At 43.4% G+C, this 12,744-nt stretch overlaps 1 protein-coding gene across 2 annotated transcripts in view; it reads right to left on the bottom strand.

Moving 5' to 3' along the window:
* The window catches only part of ANKFY1 (ankyrin repeat and FYVE domain containing 1), a 98,011-nt gene that overhangs the window by 21,164 nt on the left and 64,103 nt on the right, over window positions 1-12,744 (bottom strand). For both annotated transcript variants that reach the window (XM_068268503.1, XM_068268504.1), the window contains 5 exons: window positions 10,173-10,338; window positions 9,307-9,511; window positions 9,151-9,219; window positions 4,756-4,955; window positions 574-671 (listed from right to left, as the gene is read on the bottom strand). In XM_068268503.1, the coding sequence (XP_068124604.1) occupies window positions 574-671; window positions 4,756-4,955; window positions 9,151-9,219; window positions 9,307-9,511; window positions 10,173-10,338 (738 nt within the window). The remainder of the gene's footprint in view (window positions 1-573; window positions 672-4,755; window positions 4,956-9,150; window positions 9,220-9,306; window positions 9,512-10,172; window positions 10,339-12,744) is intronic.

Below are 12,744 nucleotides of genomic sequence, written 5' to 3'. Positions count from 1 at the left end.
GCTGCAGCTCTGGCGCTTTAAGTCCGCCAGGAGAAAAGCGCAATATAAATGTTCTGTGTTTGTTTGTTTAATGTGTTCCTTGTAACAGATACTATTTATACCCTGTACAGTTTGTTAACCTTCCCCAATTGTGTCTATTCATACGTATTACAATTTAGCTAGCATTGTGTTCCTTGCCAGCAATGTGTGCAGGATTCCTCCATATCACAGTGTGCTGTGATAGGCAGGCAGCACTCATAAGGGCAACCATTCTAGCTATGTGCAGACTGTGCATACATGTCACCAAAATGCTTTTTGTGATTCCCTCGGGCAACACTTCACCCACAATCATTGTACAGATGTGCGTCTAGATTCTCTTCAGAGCTGCACATTCTGTCCTGTGGTGGAGATGGGTGGGCAAGCTGGAGGCATTCCATTGCAGTTGAGAAATAGAACAGCAATTGGCTAAAAATATTCCATCTATGTTAATCATATTACATATCACAAACAACCATTACAGGTGTAAAAAAAAAAATACTGTGTATGTCTAGGTATAGTGTTTAGAATAACCCCCTCATGTCTTCATTAACTTACCCACTTGTTTTTATGGTTAACCTTTGCCCCGTGGGTGGCCAGGAACAGAGCAGCAGCTTCATTCCCTGTCCCAGCAGCTCTTTGTAGCAAACAATTGCCTAAAAAAACAAATATAACAGTATTTGTGAATATGACGCATGATGAGAAACTCTCATTTAAACATTACATGAAAAAACTAAAAAAACAAAAACAAAACACTAATAGGATAATAAGTAGGAACTGATTAAATATCTGTCCACAGTAGATGATTTCAGGGAAGCAGAAATAATTTGTTCTGTTTAACAAGTATGTATTCATTTTTCTTATTTATTTGTATAGTGATCATGAGTTTTGTGCCTCGCCCTGCAGAGAATACTGAACAATACTGCATACTGTCTAATGAATGAAAAATTGCTCCCTGTAAACACCATTATGTATAGTCCATTCATAAAAGCTACAGTGTAACCACAACCAGTAATTGGCATCAAAGGCCGGCAGGAATGAATGGATTTAAAAGCCAGCAGATGCAGAAATTATGTTCAGGGTTCCTCTTCTAGCTTTACAGTTTAGTGTACACTGAAATGATCAGATCATCATTAAATTGGGAGCTTATTTACACTATAATTGTTATCATGCAGCTGTGCATATACACACAACACATGAATATCAGTAGTCAACATGTACAACTGCTACTGTTCAGTACCTCTCCTCTCCACAGAACAGAACTCTTTAACCACTTGCTGACCGCGCACTCATAGCGCGCCTCGGCAAAGTGGCAGCTGCAGGACCAGCGACGCAGTTCTACGTCGCCGGCTGCAGGCTAATTAATCAGGAAGCGGCTGCTTCCTGTCAATTCACGGCGGGGGGCTCCGTGAATAGCCTGCAGGCCGCCGATCGCGGCTCGCAGGCTAAATGTAAACACAAGCGGAAATAATCAGCTTTGTTTACATTCGTACAACGCTGCTAACAGTAGCAGCGTTGTACCAGATCAGCGATCCCCGGCCAATCAGCGGCCGGGGATCGCTGTCACATGACAGATAGGAGACTGTTAGAGGCTGCACAGGACAGATCCGTTCCTGTGCAGCCTCGGATCTCCGGGGAAGGGAGGGAGGGGGGGGGAATTTCGCCGCGGAGGGGGGCTTTGAGGTGCCCCCCCCCCCGCAACACCCAGGAGCGATCAGACCCCCCCAGCACATCATCCCTCTAGTGGGGAAAAACGGGGGGCGATCTGGTCGCTCTGCCTGGTGTTTGATCTGTGCTGGGGGCACAGCCCACCCAGCACAGATCAGCTAAAACAGCGCTGGTCCTTAAGGGGGGGGGGGGGTAAAGGCTGGGTCATCAAGTGGTTAAGTAGTGTGAATCTGCAGCAACTGCTCCTAAAACTGATACCTAGGATGATCACCAGGTGACAAGTATTGAGAACCTGCACAGGCTCAAGTTCTATTTTCTCTTTGTATGCTGGTGCAGCACAAAACTGAATCATGGAAACATAAACAACTCGGAGCGTTAAAGGGAAATTCCACTGTGCTAGAGAAAAAACAGTGTTTTCTGTTACGCTCTATATACTGCAAGAATTAATGGCAAACGGTTTTTCCCAGGTTGAGAACCTTGTTTTTATGGGCATATAAACATAAAAATTCAGAGTGTTTTTAGCAGAAAGTGACACCTTTGCTGCCAGTCATTTGAATAGTGCTAGTTTTCAATACTTTTTTTGCATTGTTAGAAGAGAGACTGCGCTCCTAAACTAGGATAATCGTAAAGTTCAGTTCAACTGTCACCAAATAACTTGTCTCCAGTCAAAACCGTATCCGTTAAAGTTCCGTTCCAGGATGTCAGATAACTCCACGAATTCCAGTTTACACGTCATGTAAGAGAAGAAAGAGCACATAGCGTAATGCAATTACTATTCAGTGCCCATCACCTCTCCAGTGCAACATTTCTTACTGGGGCTGTATTTCGTACATCCTGAACCGGTATAGTTCCTCCTCCACAAGCACCACTACCCACGGCACTCGTTTGGTCTGTCGGCTGTACTTGTCCAGAAGTAATCTCTTGCTGCCCATTTTTGGCCTTATCAGAGAGTCGCTTCTGGACAATTGGTTGCCATTTATATGCTAATTTTTTCTTATGAGCCTCATTATCCCGAGCAAATTTTCTTTGTTTATCTGCAATTATATTTTTTTCCCCAGTCATTAGATTCTCTTGAATTTTTCTAGTGCGGGCAATATATTGTTCGGTGTTTTTATAGGGTTCTATTTTAGTTCTAATACCCTCAATTTCTGAACCCAACCGGTTCAGTCTGCCCGTCTTCCTTTTAATCAACAAATCGATCAAACCCAAACCACTTTTAGTAAAATATTCTTCCCATTCTATGGTGTTTTCCTCAGTATCTTCCCCATCATCTGGAGTGACATCCCACCTTAGTTTTTTTGGGACTATACCCTCCTTTCTGTACTTTTTAAGGGTCGCTACATCCCATTTTTCGGCTGGGAGGTGTTGCGGGGTTTTTTTTAGGAGCCGGTATGCGGCATTGCGTCAGCCCCTGAGTCATGTTATGACGAAACGCGTAGGGCGGAGCTACGCATCACGTGATCGGCAACTGTAGGTGGCACCAGGAAGCAAGACGGCATGTGTACTGGCGGCTGTCCGGGACCGCAAAGATCTTGATACACGCTGTTTGAACCTCTGCTTTTGTGAGTGCAATTTTTTATACGCTTTCCTTTAATAAAACGTTTTTACACTATATGGAGCATTTTAAGTCCTAGAAATCTATGAGATGAACTGATGATCAGTGATTGTGCTTACCCCCCATGTGATATATCTTTACCTCCGGATCGAAGGGAGGCTCTCGAGGTGAGTGCGGACGCACTGGGGGGAGTGTGTCATTGCACGAGGTGTTGGAATTTGTGTTGCACAGAGTTGCACTGGAGAGGTGATGGGCACTGAATAGTAATTGGATTACGCTATGTGCTCTTTCTTCTCTCTTACATGACGTGTAAACTGGAATTCGTGGAGTTATCTGACATCCTGGAACGGAACTTTAACGGATACGGTTTTGACTGGAGACAAGTTATTTGGTGACAGTTGAACTGAACTTTACGATTATCCTAGTTTAGGAGCGCAGTCTCTCTTCTAACGATTACTTTGTATATGGGCAGCATTACTATTGATTGCGCACCACGTCATTTATATTTATATTGTATCCATAGCGCAGACTGTATTTATATAATTTGGACTTTTTTTGCATTGTGCAGCTAATTATTCCCACATCATGGTGGTAGATTCTAGTCAGGCTCACAGCAATTACACTCCTAAGAGGGTACAGAGAGAACCACTGCTAATGCTGGTCATGTAATAGCAAGATGTGGTAAACAGTCGCTATGTACCTGATATTAATTATTCACCACCTTGGCACAGTGCTCCATTACATATTAGAGCAAATCTCAGCAGAGATCCAGCTAATATCCCTTTACCTGCCACAGCTTCTTGCCTAGTACTGCCCTCTACCATACAAAGCTATGGAGCCTCAGTCTCATGCTGCTCCTGTCAACTAGTCCCCACCTGACTGCACTAAAAACATTAATGTTCATTTAATATACCGTAACTACTCAACATGATTGAAGGAGCCTCCTTGTTTGTTTGTTTTGTTTTTTTATTTCATTACATTAAGATTTTTTTTATTAAGAGCATTCAAAAACCAAAGGCCTGGAACCTACTAGGAACACTTTTCTAACCCTTTTGAAAGCGCTTTGTGATTTGAAAAGCTCTTGCTAATGCGATGCTATGTGTGTGATTCCCACTTGAGGGATAGGATTTTTTTTTTTAAATCACCCATAACATTGCATTAGAAAGAGATTTTCAAATCACAAGTGCTTAGAAAAGAGCTGCTAGTCGATCCCAGGCCTAAAAATTCATGCCAAGAAATCCTGTCAACTGTATTTTTAGATTTCTTTTTATGGATATGGGGTATGGATTTTATGGATAGGAAAATCCAGTCTATAAAATCCAGAAATTGTAATTCATACATAAAGCTTGAGAATAATAACAGTAATCATGTTATGTACCACTATATAATTAGTAATAAGAAGTGCAAATTACAAATGTAACAAGTACAAGCAGTGTCACAGGAAGAAAGCAGAGACTGCATGGATTAGAACTACACAGCACACGAGGCAATAAAGAATACAAACCTCTTGTGTTTACCTGTTACGGTGTCAGGAGCATCCGTGTTGCTGCCTCTTTTGATAAGTCTTGCTGCAAAGCTATTCTCATCGAATGAAGTTCCATTCACCACAGGGGCATCATCAAAAGGATTCACCGACTGATCAGAGGACACTGTGATATACTGAACTGCCAGCCACAGTGCTGTGCTTCCCTCATGATCCTTTAGTTCTAAATCTAATCTAACAGAAAATGAATGGTCAGTTCCTTATCACATACTTCTGCTTCTATTATTTAATACTATACAGAGAGGTGTAATCAGAGTAAGGAAACCATTTGTTTAGGATTATTGCTATGCAATGCACATATAGAGGTGTTCATTACCAGCATAGCACCAATGCATAGCTAATAAGATGGCTGATGGGAGGGCCCCTCTGGTTCAGGGCCCTGGTGTGGTCGCAACCCCTATTGCTATGCCACTGGTACTATATACTGTATATTCTGGCGTATAAGACTACTTTTTAACCCTTGAAAATCTTCTGAAAAGTCGGGGGTCATCTTATACGCCGGGTGTCATAGATGCCGGGGGATATGCCCTATCCTGTTACCACCTCTCAGATCTCGCTGCTGAGAACTGTAGCGAAGTGACGCAGGCACACCTGCGAGATCGAAAAGGCAGAGGAGGAGGTAATAGTATACAAGGGTGGGCAAGAAGGGTGAAAGAGGCGTGTTTTATGGGCACAGCACAATCTATTCTTCCATACCGCTCTGATAAACAGAAAGACAAGGAGAGCTGAACTTAGCTGAGCTTAGGGAGCGTTGACCAATCCAACCAGTTAATCGCCTATATACTGTTATATACTAGGTACCACATACAGTACAGCATCAGTATCTTTTCATTCATAGCACCAGTATATGATTTTTTAAAATTTTTATTTGGTGTGCGTTGGAAGAGGGGTAGTCTTATACGGCGAGTATATCCCAAACTCTATATTTTAACTGGAAAAGTTGTCGGGTCGTCTTATACGCCGGAATATACGATACTCATTCTTATTACTGGAAATAAATGCAAAACAATTTTAGTGTTTGCCTGGTGTGAGTAGAGGTGACCTTTGACACTATTTAGAATGTTGTTGTGATCCATCATGCTGATCGCCATTAATAATGGACCTTTATGGCTCTTCTACTGTAGACCCTGCAATGAGACACACCTTTCTCATCCTCCCCCTTCATTCATTATAGCACAGAACAGGCTGCTAGGTACTGCCTCCATACAGTGATTATTCCCAGAATGACCCTTATAGGCATTCATTATTAAAAGTGTGTACAGATCTTTCCTTTATATTAATGATTTGCTATCCCTTCCCATTCCACCGAGCTGAATGATTAGAGGAATATTCCTTCTCACAATAGACTATATATATATCCCTTTGTAAAATTCATCCAGTAAGCGTACACAGATAACTTTCCAAATTAGGCTTATCCTTGTAGTCCTTAACACAGGAAACTTTATGCAGTCTGCGTCCAGGCAGTGTGGTAACATTGTACAGAATATGCCAGCAGTTCCCAACCACATACTACAGTATCACAAAAGTATACATCTGGGAACACTTACTAAGACATTTTAAAAAGATCACTCCCATGAAAAGTATGCACCCTCAGGGATAAGGTAGATGGGAGGAATCTTCTACATGCATTTACATTGAAGCAACTGGCCTCACAATAACAGGAATAGTTCTGCTCCAGTACCAGGTGAAACTCCAATGCCAAAGGTCCCGCTAGCAACACAGCAATATTGTTCCCACGAATTGCAAGGCTATTATCTGTAATGTAAAGGCTGGGTGGGGAATCACTTGTACCTGAGCCTTTAGGCCCAGTTACACACCTTTGTAACCATTTTGGGTGACAGATCCTTGTACAAAAAAACTGCTCCGCCAAGTATCCTGTTCTGCCCTCTGGAGAGGGAAGGGTGAGCTGCAGCAGGAAATACCAGCAGTAGGACAAGGTTATACAACATGTCTGATTGCTAGCAAGCAGTCCCCAGATGTTGGGGGACCCATGGATATAATCTGGATAGCCATCGGAGGGAACACCCATCTGTTTTCCAGATGTGTTGCTGAGTACTCTGAGTCTTACTGGTTACAGTGAGCTGTTTCAGCAATAAAGCCCAGACTGCTAGCTGTTGCATAATACTCGCAATCTTTCATTCGATAAAAAAAATAAAAAATAAAAATAAAAAAAAAACAGGGAGGAACAAAATAATTGATGTACTTTCACCCAATTCCTGTTTAGAGTATCTTAAAACCCCACCTCTCTAAATCACTTTAAATGGTGCCTTTAACATATAAATAAATGTTTCCTGAAATATGGAGAAAATAAAAATCTTCCCACTACATACCTCCCAACATTTTGAGATCAGAAAGAGGGACACTTAAGCTGCACCCCTAACACACCTCTAACCACGCCCCTGACACCCCCCCTAATCACGCATACGATAAAGATTTCATAAGAAAAATATGTTTTATAATTTAAACCACACTGGTTCTTTCTATATTGGCTCATTTTCCTTCCTATTAACATTTTAAAAGAATAAATATTTCAATTTAAAGGATGGGACTAAAGTTTAAAGTGAATTAAACTAATTTTTCAGCAGAAAAATACATATATTTACACAGATTTGTTCATCAGTCCTCAAAGAAGGACAAATGAGGGGAAAGGGGACAGATGAACAGGGGTCCCAAAGAGGGACAGTTGGGAGCCATGCCATTATTCTGTAACCAAAGGACAAAATCCTTACAGTTCTCACAGTTGTTTTCAATTACTTGTCTTTACAACAGTAGCTGATACTATTGGTTAGATCAATCTATTTAATGCTGGGAATACACGGTTCGTTTTTTGAGGGAGATAGATGGTTAGATAGATAATTTCCCGACATGTCCGATCTCCCGTTTGATCGTTTTGCCGCTCGATTCCGGATAGAAATGAATGGAAAAAGATAAGAAAATTGACTCATATTTCAGCCGGAAGATATACTTTCGTTCACAGAACAGGACTGTTGGTCTCTGTTGCTTAGTTTACAGCTTTTAAAGCAAATGTCCAATTTGTGACCTGTAAGGTAATAGGCTGTATTTGTACCATAATCCATGAGCTGTAAGCAGTTTTTACAGGAAAAAAAAGGTTGGTTCACACTGCACAGATCAAAAACTGATTTGGGTAAAAACTGATCTGTGAAATGGACCAGTATTTATTAGGCATCAGTTTCTGATCCTCAGGTAAAATAGCTCCCTCCCCAAATTTGCGGTCCGTTCGGTGAAACGGGCCAAATGGATCCCTACCAACAGTGCAATGTGAAGGGATCCTATTACCACAGGATCCGTTCACATCTGCTAAACGGCCCATATTGGTGGCCAGTGTGAGCCAGATAAAATCCTCAATGCGGCTGAGGAAGCTCTACAGGGTAGGGAGCTAATGAAGAAATATATGATGGGCAGAAATGTACAAAGCGGTTTCACAAGTAGGATTAGGGCACAAGAGAGATAATCCAGTCTCATGTGAGCTGATGCTGAATGCTAAAACATGTATTTAGATGCATACTTCTTTTTGGACAAATATTGTAATGCTTACAATGTAATTCCCTCTGCAAATGCCACAATAAATTATTCTAGTGCTCAAAACATTACTTTTGGATGTAGTGTCTACGTGCTAGAAACCATTACAACCTGCGATCCCACAGAGATCTCCCAGCATTTAGTCTTAAAATAGGAGGTACCCCTGAGATCTCACAGAGCTTTATATTTACATAATCCCACGGGGACTTCCCATCACCAGTCATTACAACAACAAAGCTGACAAGAACAACGCATTAAAGAGAACCCAAAGTGTGTTTAAAGAATGTTATCTGCATACAGAGGCTGGATCTGCCTATACAGCCCAGCCTCTGTTGCTATCCCAAACCCTACTAAGGTCCCCCTGCACTCTGCAATCCCTCATAAATCACAGCCGTGCTGTGAGGCTGTGTTTACATCTGTAGTGTCAGTCTCAGCTGCTCCCCCACCTCCTGCATAGCTCCGGTCCCTGCCCCCGTCCCTTCCCTCCAATCAACAGGGAGGGAAGGGATGCAGGCGGGGACCGGAGTTCTGCAGGAGGCGGGGAGAGCAGCAGACTGACACTATAGAGATAAACACAGCCAGCTCTGACAAGCTGTTTGTCAGCAGCACGGCTGTGATTTATGAGGGATTGCAGAGTGCAGGGGGACCTTAGGGGGGTTTGGGATAGCAACAGAGGCTGAGCTGTATAGGCAGATCCAGCCTCTGTATGCAGATGATCATCTTCAAACCCACCTCGGGTTCTCTTTAAGCTTCTACATGCTCTTGATGCAAGGCATTCTATCAAATCTAATAAACGGAATAACAAAAGTGTATTGGTGTCATTACTTACTGTTTGCACTGAAGAAGCTGGTTAAAGACATATTCATTCCTAGCAAGAATAGCAGCGTGGAGAGGAGTCCTGAACATAAAGGAAAATATAGTCCAGATTAGCTGTTCTCAGCGGCAGATTCACAACGCAGTAAGACAGAATGAGCCAGAAACCTACCTTCCTTTATTGTCCTGCATGTTAGGATTAGCTCCTGCATGTAAAAGTGCCTCCGCTATTTGTGCTATATCAGACATCACTTCCAGGGTGTGGTCCTTCGTTGTACAAGCAGCTACCAAATGTAGCGGAGTCTCTTGTTCCCCAATAGTAGCAGCATTTACAAGAGCGCCATTCTTGATCAAGAAAGTGGCAGCAAATTTATCATCTGCAAACATAAACAGCTGTTAAAACAACAAAGCTGAACTGCAGAAGTTTAATCACAAAATAGGGCTCTGACACTGGAGGTAAATAAATTACAAAATGCATACTTGCCTACCATGTATTCTCTACACGTCTTCACCCCTAGTGCTCATACTGTCATGGAAGTGCCAGATCCAAGTGGGTCGTTTGGCTCTGCACATCCCCCATGTGATACATGCCCAGCCCATACCCTTTTCCTATGTAAATGCATGCCCTGCCTGCCACCTTGTCCCCAGAAGCATACACACCTGGGTGAGGTGAATGAGGCCTTAATCATGCCCCTGTATTTGTACATGGAGTGGGGTGGGAGGAAATCTATGAATGCTGATATAATGCATTCTAATACCTGGTAGTACACAACGTGCAATTTCCCGTCAGCTAGACGGGTCGAACTGATTATTTCCGACAGGTCTGATCTGATCTCCGATTGATTTTCCAATCACTTGTACGCAAAGTTGATCAGAAAAATTATCGGAAATCAGAAATAAACGATTTGACCCTTCTATTTGAAGGGAAATTGCATGGTGTGTACCAGGCATAACTGTTTAAATATTTTTCAAGTGTGGGTTCATTCCAGTGTAAGCCACATGTCATGTTCAAATATTATGCTTGTTTTTCCTACTTACCCCTTTGGATGGCTTTGTGCAAGAGACTCCAGCCTTTCTTATCTACCATGTCAACATCTGCCCTGCTATTAACCAGAGTGGTGGCAATGCTCTCTAACTTTCTGGAGAGTGCAAGGTCCAGGGCAAGATCTCCATTTTGGTCCAGCTCATTTAGTTTTCCAGGTAACTGAAATGATAAGTAATGGTTTGCATTAGAAGCAAATAAAGCAATGAATGGGCTCTATACCTGGCTAGGTAACTTATTGTTCAATCTTTGAGGAATACCAACAACTACACAAAAGCAAAGTACTAATTCTCACAAATATAACCCATCAGCAACAAATCTTAAATGGAAATTCCACCGGTTAGAAAATTTCCACAAGCAAAGATGGGCGCTGCACAAGTCTTTTAGTGGCTTAATGTCATGTAAATTATCTTTTCATTTAAAGCTGCAGCCAGCTGAGAATTATCAAAATGTTGTGTACTCTAGAGCCTAGGTTCTCAACGTGTGGTACGCATACCCCAGGGGGTACTTCTGATGGTTCCAGGGGGTACTCAGGATTGATATACTTAACCAAGAATCAAAAATGTAGAGTTTTAGAAAATGGTAGATCTTGGTGTAGAACCAATTATCATGTACTACTATTAAATATATATATCTCAAGGGGTACTTGTGATAATGTTTACTATGCTTGGAGGTACTTGGTGAGTACATGGTTTTAAAGGGGGTACATACCAAGAAAATGTTGCAAAAAACTGCTCTAGAGTACAGCCGCCAGGAGGCTGTGTAGATATTCCCACTGTGCAGGGAGTCAATAGGTCACTGGTAGATTGGATCATAGTGGAAACAATGATGGAAAATCAACTGGAGAGCGTTTACTGAATAATGCAAGCCAGGGGTCAGATAGGTTTATCTCCATAACAGTAACAGACAGACACATTGGGCCTGATTCACAAAGCGGTGATAACTCAGTTATCACGCCTAAAAGACTTTAGGCGTGATAACCTTTGCACTAGCGAAGTTATCACCGCTTTGTGCTATAATTCGCGCGAAGCTCCCACGCGCAAAGTTTTGCGCGCGTGCGCAAAGTTCCCATAGGGTTTAATGGGCACTTCGCGCGAAGCACGGTGCGCTGCGCGCGCAAAACTTTGCGCGCGGGAGCTCGCGCGAATTCCTTCAGATCACGCCTAAACTAAGTTTAGGCGTGATAAAGGGCTTTTCACAGGCGTGCAAAGTGTTTGCACCGCTTTGTGAATCAGGCCCTTTGTTTGTAGGATAATCCCACACCATCCCTGCGGATAGATTCAAAATAAACAAGGATGGGGAGGGGCTTCTGTCTCATCACACACACACACACCACTAAATGCTACCCATGGGTCAGGTGCGGTTGTTCTTCAATGATGGCAGATAGATCTGTGAAGCACATATTTCTTCTAAGCTTTCTCCCCATCCTGCACCTTCTGTGGCCTCACCCCACCTCCCTCCCTACAATTTACAACATTCGAGGCCCACACCATCCGCCTCTACCATCCCCTCCCAGCCACTGTTGTGGTCTTATATCACCCTCCATCGAGCTCCATTCCACACTTTGACAACTTTGCCTCCTGGCTCCCTCACACATCCTCTCATCTGACCTTCCCACCATCATCCTTGGGGATGTCTACATTCCCATTGATGAACTTAACAACTTCGTCATGACCCGGCTACTCGCCATGGCCAACTCCCTTGGCCTAGTGTAACATACCAACACCCCCACTCACATTGCAGCTCACACTCTTGACCTTATACTCACCAAATCCACCACCATTACAGACCTGGACATCGCACCCTTCCCACCCTCAGATCATCACCTTCTCACCTTCAACCTCCTCACAGAAGGCACCTACCAACCACCCGCCCACCCACCTGGTCGATGACAGCGCCTGGTTCACAAATGCCTGACCCAGTACCTCAATGCCAACTCCCTGCTAGACCCACTGCAATCTGGATTTCGCCTGCCCACTCAACCGAAACAGCTCTCACCAAAGTGGTCAATGACCTTGCCTTAGCTAAAGCTGAAGGCAAAGACTCCATTCTCCTCCTCCTCCTCCTCCTCGACCTTTCAGCAGCTTTTGGCACAGTGGACCATCCCCTACTCCTCCAGTCCATAGGCATTCATGACCTCGCCCTGGCCTGTCTCTCATCCTACCTCTCCAACTGCACCTTCAAGACCTCCTTCAATGGGTCCTCATCTACCCCCAACCACCTCTCGGTAGGAGTCCTCCAAGGCTCGGTCCTTGGCCCCCTACTGTTCTCCCTATACAGTACACATCCTCCATTGGCAAGGTCATCTCTTCCATGGGTTTTTAATTATCATCTGTATGCAGATGACACCCAGATCTACCTCCACACCCCTGACCTATCCACCACTACCATGGACAAGGCCTCCTCCTGCCTATCAGCCATCTCCTCCTGGATGTCCACTAGGTTCCTGAAACTAAACCTGGACAAAACTGAATTTATGATTTTCCCACCCTGGCCATCCCAGACCCTCCCAGATGTGAATTTCACTGTTAACCACACTACCATTCACCCTACCTCTCAAGCCCGCTG

Source organism: Hyperolius riggenbachi, chromosome 2 (assembly GCF_040937935.1).
Source record: "Hyperolius riggenbachi isolate aHypRig1 chromosome 2, aHypRig1.pri, whole genome shotgun sequence".
NCBI lineage: Eukaryota > Metazoa > Chordata > Amphibia > Anura > Hyperoliidae > Hyperolius > Hyperolius riggenbachi.
Note: the sequence above shows the minus strand (reverse complement) of the source record. Positions and strands in the feature narration are given on the sequence as shown.